The sequence below is a fragment of the Centrocercus urophasianus genome, unplaced genomic scaffold (genome assembly GCF_019232065.1).
Source record: "Centrocercus urophasianus isolate 14NV4802_14NV808 unplaced genomic scaffold, USGS_Curo_1.0 seq_8, whole genome shotgun sequence".
NCBI classification, from domain to species: domain Eukaryota; kingdom Metazoa; phylum Chordata; class Aves; order Galliformes; family Phasianidae; genus Centrocercus; species Centrocercus urophasianus.
This window is the reverse complement of record NW_024885421.1, coordinates 456,346-469,583: the sequence shown is the minus strand read 5'-3', so window position 1 is coordinate 469,583 and position 13,238 is coordinate 456,346. Positions and strand designations below refer to the sequence as shown.

At 42.6% G+C, this 13,238-nt stretch overlaps 1 protein-coding gene across 2 annotated transcripts in view; it reads left to right on the top strand.

The window, feature by feature from the left end:
- The window catches only part of UNC13B (unc-13 homolog B), a 204,221-nt gene that overhangs the window by 21,642 nt on the left and 169,341 nt on the right, over positions 1-13,238 (top strand). For both annotated transcript variants that reach the window (XM_042838404.1, XM_042838403.1), the window contains exons 2-5: positions 2,319-2,348; positions 3,818-3,917; positions 8,098-8,215; positions 9,337-9,460. In XM_042838404.1, the coding sequence (XP_042694338.1) occupies positions 2,319-2,348; positions 3,818-3,917; positions 8,098-8,215; positions 9,337-9,460 (372 nt within the window). The remainder of the gene's footprint in view (positions 1-2,318; positions 2,349-3,817; positions 3,918-8,097; positions 8,216-9,336; positions 9,461-13,238) is intronic.

Here is a 13,238-nt window from a genome sequence, read left to right as displayed (position 1 = left end):
TGGTAAGTGGGATGAGTAAGTCAGGACATCCCTAATTTAGATCTTTCACTTAAAAACTTCACCTTCAGCTTTCCATTGTGGCAGTACAGAAATAACTGTATCTATAAAACTTGGTATTGCTGAGTGCTTTGGATGGCTACCTTTGTTTTATTTTATAGAAGTTACTGTTTTGTATGGCTTGATTGCTATCTGCCCTCCTTCTGCTGAGCCATCAGGACAACAGTGAGTTTTTAGCCTCTGCTGTGACACTGAGTGTTTAACTGCTGATGTGTCAGGTTTCTTCATATGCTTTTTGCTCCATTGTGCCATTTCTTGGTCGCTTGGCATATAGAAGCTCCGTATGAGCTGGTATGGGTTCAGAAACATCCTTCAAGCCAGTGAAACAGTTGTGCTGTGTGAGCTGCACCTGTGCTGCGGTTTTCACACAACGCCTGGGAAATGCTTTTCATTGGGCTAACAGAATAAAAACACTTCAAGTCATTCTTCTTGGGAGCTTTTTGGACATGTTATGTGAACTCACAGACGAGTTGCCAGTGCAGATGAAATGCCCAGGTCTGTGACTGCTCTTATAGATAAGCCATACCTCTGAGCTGACGGTGTGATTTGTTCTGTGCAGGCTGCCAAATGAACATCTTAAATATCAAGAGTCGAGGTCATCCTCTACAGATAGCACCTATCTTAGCTGCAGAGGCTGTGTCCATCTCTGTGTCTAGAGGCTGAATCCCTTTTTTGTGTGTGAAATATGCTGCAGTGTGTGCTTCCACTTCCCTGCAAACAACCTTGGAACTTGTTTCCGCAAGAGAGAGACTGGCTGAAGCTTACTGCAGGTCCCTCTCTTTCTCCCTTTTCCCTTTCCTCCAGCACATGCACTTCTTTCCTTGTCTCCTGCCTTTCTCCAAGGAGAGGAGATAAGCAGGTGGCTGCTTGCTCCAAGGCAGTATTTACTGTCTACTTTTGTATGATATTCAAAGGCACCTATGGAAGTGAGCAGATTGCCCTCCCCACGTCTCTGAGGTAAGACAGATTAATTTGGAGATTAAAAAGGTATCTGCATCTTCCATCAGCCACCAGCACTGCGTGTTTTGCATGCACCATTAGCTTTAGCATCAGGAATGCTTCAGGCTCTGAAACTGGGAGAGAATGGGCCTCTGTTTTGGACCTAGGGCTTGCAGGCCTTGCAGTCTAGTTGAAAACTACAGCTCTTGAAAAGTTTATTTTAAATGATTCTCATACTGTTATTGGTACAGCATTTCCTTCTTGCAAACATCCATTGGCAAAGCAAAATTTATCGAATAGTGAGAGTGTTCTTCATCAACATACCCTACTGCAACTCTGTTCTTGTAATTGTGTAACATCTTTTTCCCCTTCTTTCCTGCTTTCCTTTTCAACCCCCTATATTTTTCTTGGAAGTTAGACTCTGCAGAGTTTTGCTGTGTGTGTTGGATGGTTGTTTTTTGTTTTTTTGTTTTTTTTTGGAGGAAAGTTGACTACCTCTTTAACTCTCCTTTTTGCCACTCAAGTGTATCTTCTTTTCTAGGTTAAGTATGCTTCTTCTTAGTTTTAATTTTCCACTATGAAAACTAGCTGGTGCCTAGAGATGTCTCATCTTAGTGCTTTTGCTTAGCAATACCAGTGAGGATGTGAGCTTTCAAAACAGAACTTTCAAACAGTAAACACAACTTTTCAAAACAGTAAACACAATATTCCCTAGGTAAACACAGACCTTCTCCATTCAGTATGAGAAGACCAGTGCTGTTTTGTGTTCTAACCCTCTCCTGATGGAGTCCAGGATCCCATTTGCTTTCTGAGCTGCAAGAGCACACTGCTGGCTCATGTTAAGCTTTTCATCCATCAGGACTCCCAGGTCCTGCTCTGCACGGCTGCTCTCAAGGACTGCTCCTTCCAGTCTGTGTGGATGCCTGGAACTCCTCCGGCCCAAGAGCAAGACCTTGCACTTTGCTGTACTGAACCTTGTTAGGTTCAGCTAAGCCCACCTTTCAAGCCAGTTGAGATCCCTCTGAATGGCATCCCTTCCTTCCTCCGTGTCAACTGTGCATAAGCCATATCCAATTGCTTTTCAAACTGTAATCCTATGTTTTGTTTTTGAAAGGTGAAATAGGGTACAGAGGAAGCTATGTTACCAGGTCATCAGGTCTGTTAAACAGAAGAAGTGTACGGATCATTGGCTTCCAAGCCTCTGTTATGCAGTGTTCTCAAGTTAATGTGATGTCCTTTGATACTCTGTCACTCAAACGGGACCATAAGAGGGCAAAATCACTAACAGTCTCCTTTTCTTCTTTTTTTTTTTCTCCTTACAGTAAAAAAAGCTAAACTGCAAGGACCTCCAGGTAAGAGGTGCTCTGCTTGTTCTGATCAGTCTTGTATGTAGCAGGAGTGGGTTCTGTTCACACTGCTGTATCCCATTTTACTCTGCTTTTTTTTTACTGCACTGTGCTCTCTTATGAGAGACAAAAGCTACCTCAGGAGACCAGACAGCCTGAGTTAGGAGAAAGCCTGAGCTGCATCACAGTATTGAGAAATCTCCACCTGCTCACCTGACCTGCACAGGCTATGGGTGAAGAAAGGTTTCCTCTAAGGTCACCTCTTCCCACTCCGTCTGTTGTATTTGTTCAATTGCATTCTCCTGGACAGTAGCTCTTAGGTTATATCTGAAAGCTTTCCAGTTCTCTGGCTTGTGCATGTTCTGTGGCTGTCTCCTTGCCCACATTCCATGTCATGTCAGTAGCTGTGTGTACACAAACCTACGTTTTTTTCTAGGGAAGAAAAGCTGAATATACACAGTGGAAGTGGACATTATGTAGCTTAGCCTTTTTCCAACCAAGAGCAGTGCTCAGAGCTGCCAAGTATTTGTCTTGTACTTCAGCTAAACGGAAGTGCATGAGTGTATGGCTTTATTAACAAGCCCAGTTTCCCAGGAGGATGCAAAATAGTATGTAGATAGCTATGAGGAAATCCATCTTCCAGTGATTCCTTCTTGAGCTTCTGGTTCCTGTCAGGATATTTGAAGCTAGGTGCTAAGGTGTGCTATACTAGCTCACAGCAATGTGAATTTTGGCAGCATTAAAATGAGCTGTGATTTAACATGTATTGGGGCACAGCAAAACGTCCAAGTATTAGAAGTTGCACACTGCTTTATAGCTACTTAGTTTAAGTCTTGTTCAAGATTTGATGAAACTGATAGATAGGTCTGGGGTGGGAACTCTGTTCATTCTCAGATGCTGATATTTGAACTTCATGTGCGTCTGCTTGGCTGCTTTTAGTCTTACTAGCAAAGAGGTGATAGGAACTAGAAAAAAAAAACTCATCCAGGTTTTTTCTTCAGATTTAGAAGACAAAGCATCTAAACGTATCCTGGCTTATAAAAATAATGAGCATAACACAGTTCTTCCGGGTCAGCTGGTTTAAGCAACACGTTTTTAGCACACTCAGCTTAAATCACTCTTTTCCTTCAGCCCCTGACTTATCTTTAAAGTTTATTTGTGGACTCATGGATGGAAAACAAGATAGTAACTAGGAGAACAGTTAGGTCAGAAAGGAAGAGACGGAATGATTGGCACTAGTGCCTCATGCTCATTTATTTTAGCTCTGTACAGTCCACAAGATAGGCCCTATTCCTTCATGCTGCTTCATAGTATCACAGTGTGGATTGAGTTGGAAGTGACCTCAAGGATCAAGTTCCAGCCCCTCTGGTTTGTCCCCCCAGGATGCAGTGTATGGATTGAAAACCTTGAAATGTTGTGCTTGTGTGATGAAATGGTAAACTGAAGAAGATAACTTTTTGCCTCTTGTTCCCCAGATAAATTCAATACCTATGTGACCCTGAAAGTGCAAAATGTGAAGAGCACAACAGTAGCAGTGCGAGGTGACCAACCATGCTGGGAACAGGACTTCATGTTGTAAGTACTGTGCTGTGCAGTAGTGAGATGGCTGTGGAGTGAAAGCATTGACACTTCTTTGAAGCTGTTTTTGTGATGCATTAAATGAAGTAAGTAGTTAAATCAGTGAAAACAAACTGGTGACAACCTCTGTAATTTGCTTTTCTCTTGTGTACACTGACCTGTGTTCAGGGAGAGGTGAGACTGGAGATCATTTCTGTGGGGCCCTAGACTGGTGGGGGAAGCTTGTGTTTTAATTCTTTTAATGGTACCAAGTTCCCTGGGTTCCTGTTCTCAGATCTATGTGGTAGGGTGCAGCAGGGGCTGGCTACTCTTTTGAGGGTAAGGAGCCAGAAGCAGAATGCAGTATAACAGCTGGTAGAGCAGGAACTCACCAGTCAGTCTTGAGTCCCACAGTACTCACAGAATGTGAGCAGGGCAGCCATAAGGACCAGGTGAGCTTCTGCTGTGAGACCAGGACATCAGACAAGCTCAAAGTAAGGAGGCAGCTCCGAGGGTAAGCAAGGAGTGCATGTTAGAAAGTCAGTCTTGGGTTATGTCTGGAATGGTGATCAGGGTCAGATGTAGTCCTGCAATTGCCACTGCATGGTGGCAAGGCTGAGGTTGACATGAGGAGTCAGTCTATGCTGGATCTGGGCTGCTGAGGTCTGAGGGCAGGCCTGGAGTGCAGCTGTGGCTAAGCCAGTGATGAGCACATCTGCAACTCAGCTTAGGTTACTTAATGTTATGTAGCTTACTGAAGGCCTGTTGCAGGGCTTAAATGGGGCTTCTGGGTCGTGAGAAGGTGTGAGTGGAGGCCCCCTGATGAGGCTGGTCAGGGCAGTTAAGGTCTGTGTGTGCACCCAGGACCTCTGCCCAGTGAGCCTTGTTAGCTCTTCATGCTAAGGTTTGCATGTTGACATTTTCTGCCATTAACCTGCTGTCCATGGAAGTGCTTTGCAGGTCCCCTTTTGAAGTGGAGGGGCTGTCAGTCCCTGCCATGAGGAGCAGAACCAGGTTCAGCTCCCCCAGAGTATCTTTCAGAGTTACAGCCTTTTATTTTCTTTTACTTTTTTTTCTTTTTTTCTTGTGAATGAATGGCTCATTCCTATTGTATCCAATTCTGTTTCTATAGCGTTGTAAGAAAAAGTGAACAAAAGTTACTGAATCCTGGACTTCAAGTGGGTTGTTGGTGTTTTTCCCTAAACTGGCATGGACTTGCTGTTAGGTTGGGGAATTGTGGTGGTTGTCTTGTGCAGAACACAGCTATTGTGCAGGTTTTGAGAGGAAATGAGATGTTTATATAGCCTGTGTAGGAAGAGGTGCTCACTGAGCTTAGCAAATATATCACCCAACTCAGCAGCAGTTTATTGTCCCTTGCCCGAAGTGGGAAGCTTTGGCTTATGTCTGCCTGGCTCAGGTGAGTGTAGCTGTCATAGCAATGCTCTTCTCTCTTCTATTTTGTGGCCCTCGTTTACTTTTGGAGCAGCACCTGAGGTGTGTGCTTCTCAAAGAAGAGTTTGGTGTGTCTGGTGATACATGCTCCTGAATTGCACCATCATCTCAGCTTTACCATTCTCTGTTCCTGCAGAGTCTGTGGCTGCCACTAACATGATCCATGCAGGACTGAGGGTAAGGCAGCAGGGGACTGTATCTGTCTGCCAAGTCACCTGCTAGTATCTGTGCTACTAACTTCTTCCTGTGGCTTGTGTTCAGCCTATGGGTAGAAACTATCTTTAGATGTGTCCAGGTACCCATGAAGCTACTCAGCAAGGATTTAAGAATGGCACTTGTTTGTGCTAGATGACTGCTCTAATTATTGCTCTTCCTCCTTCCCTTGTGACAGCTCCTGGAACTACTCTCAGATTGCAGTTGAGAGTTTAGCATGCTGTGAGGTCATTGTGCCACTGCGTAATTAGTTGCTAAGGGATATGAAAACAGAGTATTAGCTGAACTACCTCACCATTATCTTCCCTTATTTAGCCAGGAAGCAGTGCAGTTTGTGTGGTGTTTCTTTAAAAAAAAATGCATGGCAGATGGCAGTGAGCATGTTTTGCATGATTGTGTATACATGAAGTTCTCCCAGGAAAAATACCGATTTTCCAGTATTACTGGTTATTAGCTTGCTTTTATTCTTCCTGCAGTTAGAAAAGATTTTAGAACACAATGACTTTTCCCTGTGTGAAGGATGCTTTTACTGTCTATCTTTACCTGTTTCTATGAGGAACGGTAAAAGAATACAGTGCAACTAAGAAGACACTTTCTGTGTATGACTTTTTTTGGTTCCCAACTCCTTGTGAGAAATAACAGTTCAGAGTTTGGTGCTCTGAAGATGTTTGAAAATTGCTTGTTTGCCAGACCAGCAAAGCACTTCAATATTTTCTTTGGGAATGTTTTGAAGCAGATTTAAATGGGCTGCATGTTTGCAACAAGCCCTTTTGTTGCGAAAGTGCAAGCTGTAATGTTAGAACATAATGGTTTAATGAGTGCTGAAACTGTTAAAATGTCTTTCATTTAAATTTGGATGGGGGCAGGGGAAAGAAAGTGAGGAACGTCAAATTAAAATCTCAGCTCTTTTGTTCTTCGAAGCTTTTCCATATCTAACCAGAAGGTGGAGAAAGGGAGACGCGGTCAAAGGCAATCAAGACCATTGCACTGAAAATCCTTGTTTTTTCTTTAATCTAGTATCCTATCCTTTGTAGCTTTGTAAAGAAACCTGGTGAATATGTTATTCTGTCAGTATATATTGAAGCAAAGAATGTGATTTTACAGTATGCCTGGAAATCTAGTCAATTTTCCTTCCCTTTGTGGCTTCACACTGATCCTGCCAACAGAAAATCTGTGATTTTTGTTACTTTAGGCTTGTCTGTGCAGCGAGATAAATGTCGTTTTCCCAGCGGGCAGGCAGTGTGAAGGCAGAGCAGTGACCACACAGGTCGTTGGTCATTAGCTTGGCTGTACCGAGTAACCGTACCCAAACTTAGAACCACTGAGTCATTTAGATTGGAAAAGATCTCCATGATCAGCAGTCCAAACATCAGCCTGAGTCCCATCAGTAAACCAGCTCCTTTAGTGCCTCACTTACACACACCCGGGGAGGGGGACTTCGCCACCTCCCTGAGCAGTCTTACAGACAAAATAGTCTCTTGTTGTGAGGAGTCCCTGGGATAAAGCTAAGATTGGCAGCGGTTCTTTCTTTGTCCAATGACAGTCTATTGAACATAGCAGTTAGCATGCTTAAAGCTTCCTTTTTTAAACTTAACTGCATTTGGCTGGACAGAAAGACAGCAGGCAGCAGCACTTTATGCTGGTGATGCCTACTTTAGGAATTGACGGTTGCGTGAAGAGAAATCCTGAGTTCAAAGGAGGAACTGTAACCTTTGTCCGTAAGTGAGATGATGCTGGATGCTGTATGAACAGTTTTCAGTACATTCCTTTTACCATTCAGGCTGTGCATTTGTTGTACTTTTCTTAAGCAGGCATGTTATAAATTGTCATGAGAAAGGGAGGCATTAATGTTAGAAGGCATGGGGGAAAATGAATTTGAGGTGCATCCTCAGCTCACTGAGAGTAAAGACAGCATTTCAGAGAACTTAGCACTTACTGGTTGCTTATCTGGATTGCAGTGTGTTGCTGATGTACATAGCTCAAAGCCTTGTGGTACCACACAGAGGAACAAAGTAAAAGAGCTCTGTGCAAGAGATAGTGCTGCTGATGCAGCTATTGCAGTGTTTGGGACTGATAATCCTGGCATGTGGTAGGTTCAGAGATAGGCAATTAGCATATTTGGACCTGACAGAGTATGCTTGTGTTGCTGTGTTTCTGAGAGAGAGAATGCACCCACTGTGCATGGGATGGCTGATGAGGAGGAACAACTTGCCATTGTTTCAACTGGAGATGTATTTCTTCCTCCTGTGCACGTTGCTGTTGAGATGAGTTTCCAATTGGCGGTACATATATGAGATAGTTCAGGGTTTTATTTTGCAATCTTCATGTGGTTAAACTATGGGAAATGGGTCGCTAGAAATTAGTGTCCCCAGTAAGTATGAGCTGTCTTGACCACTCACTTGCAGAAGTTGTCTTTAGCTTGACACAGCTGTGTATAAAGTTTTGCTGGGATAATTGTACTGGCAGTGCAGAACCTAAAGTAGAACAGTTTTATGTTCAACTTCTTCCTCACCTGTGCTGTCTTTTGTTGCAGTGAGATCAGTCGGCTGGACCTGGGCCTAATTGTCGAAGTATGGAACAAAGGACTTATCTGGGACACGCTGGTTGGGACTGTGTGGATTGCTTTGAAAGCCATTCGCCAATCTGATGAGGTTAAATTAACACACAAACTTTATTTTGACAGCTCCGGTGTTGATGGGTTATGAATCTAGCCTGATGCAGATCAGGATTTTGCTTCTTGGCAGAATTTCCACTGGCAAGGCCAGTAAGGTTGAGTGAAGGAGAGGGACTGCATCAGCATTGCTTTTTTTTTTTTTTATTTTTAGAGTTCTTTGTTTTGTTTTACTTCTTTGTTTTGAAGAAGGCCATGAATAGCGAGTCTAAAACTGAACTAATGTAGCTATCTCTGTTCTCACAAATGATCTCAGAGATAAGGTTTAATCTGTTGAGGAACGTGTATATTTGACATGTCTGAGGTCTTCAGCACTTACTGCTTATTCTGATGCTCAAATATCTGCACATTCCTGATAAAGAGAGAGGGTGTTATAGTTGTCATGATAGCAGGCATACTGACTTTCAAGGCAAGCCCAGAACATGTCTTTTCTTAAAGATTCTGGCTGCAGTGTTAGAAGGTGTCTAGTCGTGCTGATAGGTATTGAAAAAAAAGTAGGAGATGGGATGCACCAGTTTCTTAGCTCTCCTACCTACTTAATTTGGTAGTTCTTGTAACTAAACAGGATTTATTTTTTTTTAACATAAAAATTCAAGGATTTTAATTAAAAGGTTATTTATTTGAGTAGGGAGAGGGAGTTTATATAGTCCATAAAAACAAGAGTGTGGATGCCCAGCCGTGTGGTCAAAAAGTTTAGTTGATGCTTAGTTTCTCTGGCTGACCAAGTACTTTCTGGTGTCTGCCTCTGAGGAATTATCTTTGCAGTTCCGTGGAGCAGTCAGTAGTTCTGCTGTGAGGTGTTTGTGTCTTGCCTTTAAAATATATTTAGGATTTGGAAGTCCAAGCAGCCAGCTCAAGCTGAATAGATGTCACTATGTGTTAAAAATCGTAGAATCGTTAAGGTTGGAAAAGACTCTTAAATCATCTACTCCAACTGTCCACCTACCACCAATGTTGCCCACTGAACCCTAACCCTAAAACATGTAGTATGTTGAGATTGGTGAGGCTCTTCCTGGACACTTTTATCTTAGAAAATGTATGAGAGTCACTGCAAAAGGACATGCCGGACATGAAACTTAATCCGTGGCTTGTGATTCACAGGAAGGTCCTGGAGAGTGGTCTACATTAGAGGCAGAAGTTGTAATGAAACATGATGAAATCTGTGGAACCAAAAACCCAACTCCTCACAGAATTTTGCTGGACACAAGATTTGAACTGCCTTTTGGTGAGTGCATTTCAATAACTTAGCTAGGGCATTAAGTGCATTAAGCGCATTAAGCGCAAGTGTTTGGGAGTGAATTGAGTCTTACAGTTAAGTTGTGCTTTCTTGCAGTTCTGCAGCAGTAGTTCACTGTGGATCAAATTGCTGGTGTTCATTCCTCATTTGGTGTTACCTTATGAGATAAGAATCACTAGGGAAAATTTGAAGGTCTGACTGTGCTGGAATGTTTAAACTAGCAGCAGTTTAAGAAACTATCTATAATATTTTAGGATTCAACGTTCAGACATTCATTTGTTCCTAAATGGAGAATATTTGCTACTTTGCATCTAGATACATTTGGCTCTAGAAGAGGTCAAATGCACTGCTAGAGCTGTTTTGAATGAAGTGTGTGTGATTGGTGCGCTTGAACCCTGCTAAAAGCACACAGTTCAGTTGTGCAACATTAGTGGTCAGAGCAGCTGAACATTAACAAGGTAAATAAAAAACTTGGTGTCATAAGAATAACTGCCTTAATGGTAGTTACTTTTGGTTGGAAAGTATGGAGCGTGGAAAAGCAGCCAATTGGAGCAAATGCATCTCAAGTGTGTTTTTTAAGATCTATTTTTTCTTCCCTAATGAGGAAGGCAGACACTTAAGATCTAGAAAAGAGATTGTTGTGGTTTTTGTGTATGTCGTTCCTGCTCAACCCCTTTTTTTTCCCTGCCTTGGGCATTTCAGTATTTCAAAATTGTGTCATTGCTAGGCTTATCTCTGCTCCTTTGCCTCTTGCTTGTTTTTTTGCAAGAAAGCCCCTGGCAGCGAGACCAATTTGCATCGTGCTGTAAAGGACTGGTGGAGCACTTGTGCAGTTGTTGTCATTCAGACGGCAGCTGTCATGGTTGGCCATCTGTTATGGAAAGAAGTTAGGTTGTTTATTAGCCTCATAACTTTCCTTCCTGGTGCAAGGCGGGATGTGAGCTTTGGTCCTGCAGCACTAAAATCAATCTGAATTGTGCTCTGAGAGCAACACTGGGTATACTATTTTGAGTGCACAATCAGATGGAAGGTGGAAATTAGGCCGAATGCAGTGTTTAAAGGCACTGCTCTATAACTACAGTCCAGTCTGTAAAAGAGAGAAGGTATCTGACATCTTAAGTTGGCTAATGTTAATGTGGAGCTCGCTCTCTTTCTCATGAAAACCCTCCTGCTGATCCACTGCTGTCGTACTGTCAGTGGGGAGTCTATTACTGAAATTGTAAGGAAGAAGCAACTGTTTCCTTTGGAAGTAAAAGATCAGTTCTTTGGGGCAAATGTTTTGACTTCTGAGAGGGACATCACAGAAAACATTTAGATAAAGGTAAGGCTTGTAGCTCCTTCCTTCTCATTTGTGTTTGTTCTGATGTTGCTTGTAAATTATCCCTAACTTAAAAGAGCATGATTCTTTTACATTCAGTACATTCAATACATTCAGTATTCAAATGAGAATTTACTTTCTTCTGCAATTGTGCTTTTGCTTTTACACTCTGCGATTTTTCAAGTACATAAAAACAGATTCCCTGTGAGTGGTTGTGGTTCAGCGCCTGAATTTGGCTAATGATGAATATTTCATGTAATAGCATGTTTTCTTCCTATTGTGATGCTCAAAACACAGGCGTCTTATTTCTTTTGCTTTAGAATCATGAATATAATTCTGAAAAATAGGATTTCATGAAGAACACCAAGAATATTAAGTAAATAACAAGAGCATTGAGACTTCCGATTTTGATACAGTTGTATTGAAGATTTTTTATCGTGTAGTGTGAAAAGTTGTTGGCTTGTCCAATGTTTTGTAGTGTCTGGGAGACAATGGGAGCTTCATTTTGCTATTTTCAAGGCTTGTGCTGCTCTTTGCTTGAAATGTGCTACTGTCTTTCTTAGAACTCTGTTTTGGGCTATTTGTCTTAGGAGAATAGCATCTGCCCATATGATCTCCAGCAGTGCTTCCCTTCTCATGATGACCATGTCTGCTGCCATTGCTTGCAGGGTAGAGAACAAAAGGCACTGTGAGATGGCTCAGGTGCTGTCTCCTTGCCCTTGTGGTACTGTGGGACTTGGAGGTATGCATGGAGGTAGCTCAGCCCGTAGGACTACCTTTGCATCTCTCCCAGCGCAGACTGGATTTGCTGACATCTCCCTGTAGTTGAAGTGTTATCAGTACAGTCTTTTTATGCCCCACATGTTAATACAGTGTTGTTGCATAAGCTGGAATCTCACACGGAGAGCAAAATGATTCATTTGTCTGCTGTAAATGCTCATAGGTCAGCAGCTCTGTCACTGTAGACATAGTATGTTTGCAGTGACACTGAAGAACATTGTGCATCATGTTTTGTTTCCCTGGCAACGTATCCTGTCTGTTCCAGATGCAGGAGAATCTGGTGATATGAGTGTGTATGTGCAGCTGATACTGCTTCCCAAGTCTGGTAAAACACATCTATCTGGGATAGCAGCTGTAACAGAACAGTGTGATTTTTCTGTTGGCTCTGGTTTTGGACTTTTGCTTCTGGCTGTTTTATTTTATTTAGGCTAAGGATGCACACAGATGCACTGTTCCAGGTTGCTCAATATGTATATCAAACACGTGTTGGTGTATTTCAAGTTTATGTACACAGTGGGGGGGGAATGGTCCTAACTTCTGAATGAAGTCTGCATAGATAGAACAGATTTCTTTCTCAGCCTACTCAAGTCCTTATGCTTCAGTGTAGTCATTCCGAGTGAACAGAGCAGCCTTACATGGGACTTCTGTCCTCACCCCCCTCTCACTGTCTCGGAGTACAGTTTCCATTTCAGCTCAGCCTTCACCAGAGCGATGTGGTAGGAATTATTGACACACATGGACTCCATGATGTGACCTGACTTTCTTAAATATGCCATATCCCCACCATGACTGTGCACAGTGATATCGATTCACGTTGAACCTGGCCATGGTCTCTGGATCTGCCCTGCCCATCTTGTCTGGGAGCTGTAGGACATAGACTGGGCTGTCAAATCCCTGCCCTGCTGTATATAAGATTCTCCTCCCTTAGGGAGCAATCAGTCCTTGCTGCTCCCTGACACCATGTGGCCAGAGGCAGAGGGGTTTCAGCTTTCATCCAGGGGTGGCAGTAGGAGCAAGATGGGTAATGCTTGCAACCTGTTCATAGTTGTCAGGTTAAGAAGAGCAGGGAAACCAGGGACTAGATCTGTCCATTTCCTCTCTGTTCTTGTTCAACACTTCTGTTCCTCTGACATATAGCCTTGCTCTTCTTGTGTGCTGAGCATGATATCAATGCAGTCCTGGCATCAATCAGATGGGCTCTGTTAGGACTAGTTCAGCTTCTTATCTTGTAAGCAGAAGTTAATGTAGCAGAGTAACTTGGACTTGCACTCAACTGTGTGGTGATGTAAGAGCTGCCCAGTGGCTATTGCCTTGTAAATGGTAAGGGTGATCCCTGTATGAGGTATTTTCATTCCCTGTCCTCCAAAGAGCCAGCATCAACAGACGAGTGATTAAGGTTTTATAAAAGTGTATGGGGAAACTATAAGTAGTTAAACCAATTTCTCAAAAATCAATAACTCTCTCTCATTGGGCATTTACTCTTCTGAGCAGATAACTCCACTCAGTTTCGTAGTTGAATTTTTAAGGTTTGCTTTGCAGTAGCTGTACTGAGATTAGTACTGATGACAAGTTTCCTTAAGATAAAAAGATGTCCTAAAACAGCCATTATCTAAACTGTGGCAGACTTAATTGCTACCTTGCATAAGAAGCTGTTTTTCTAGAACAGCA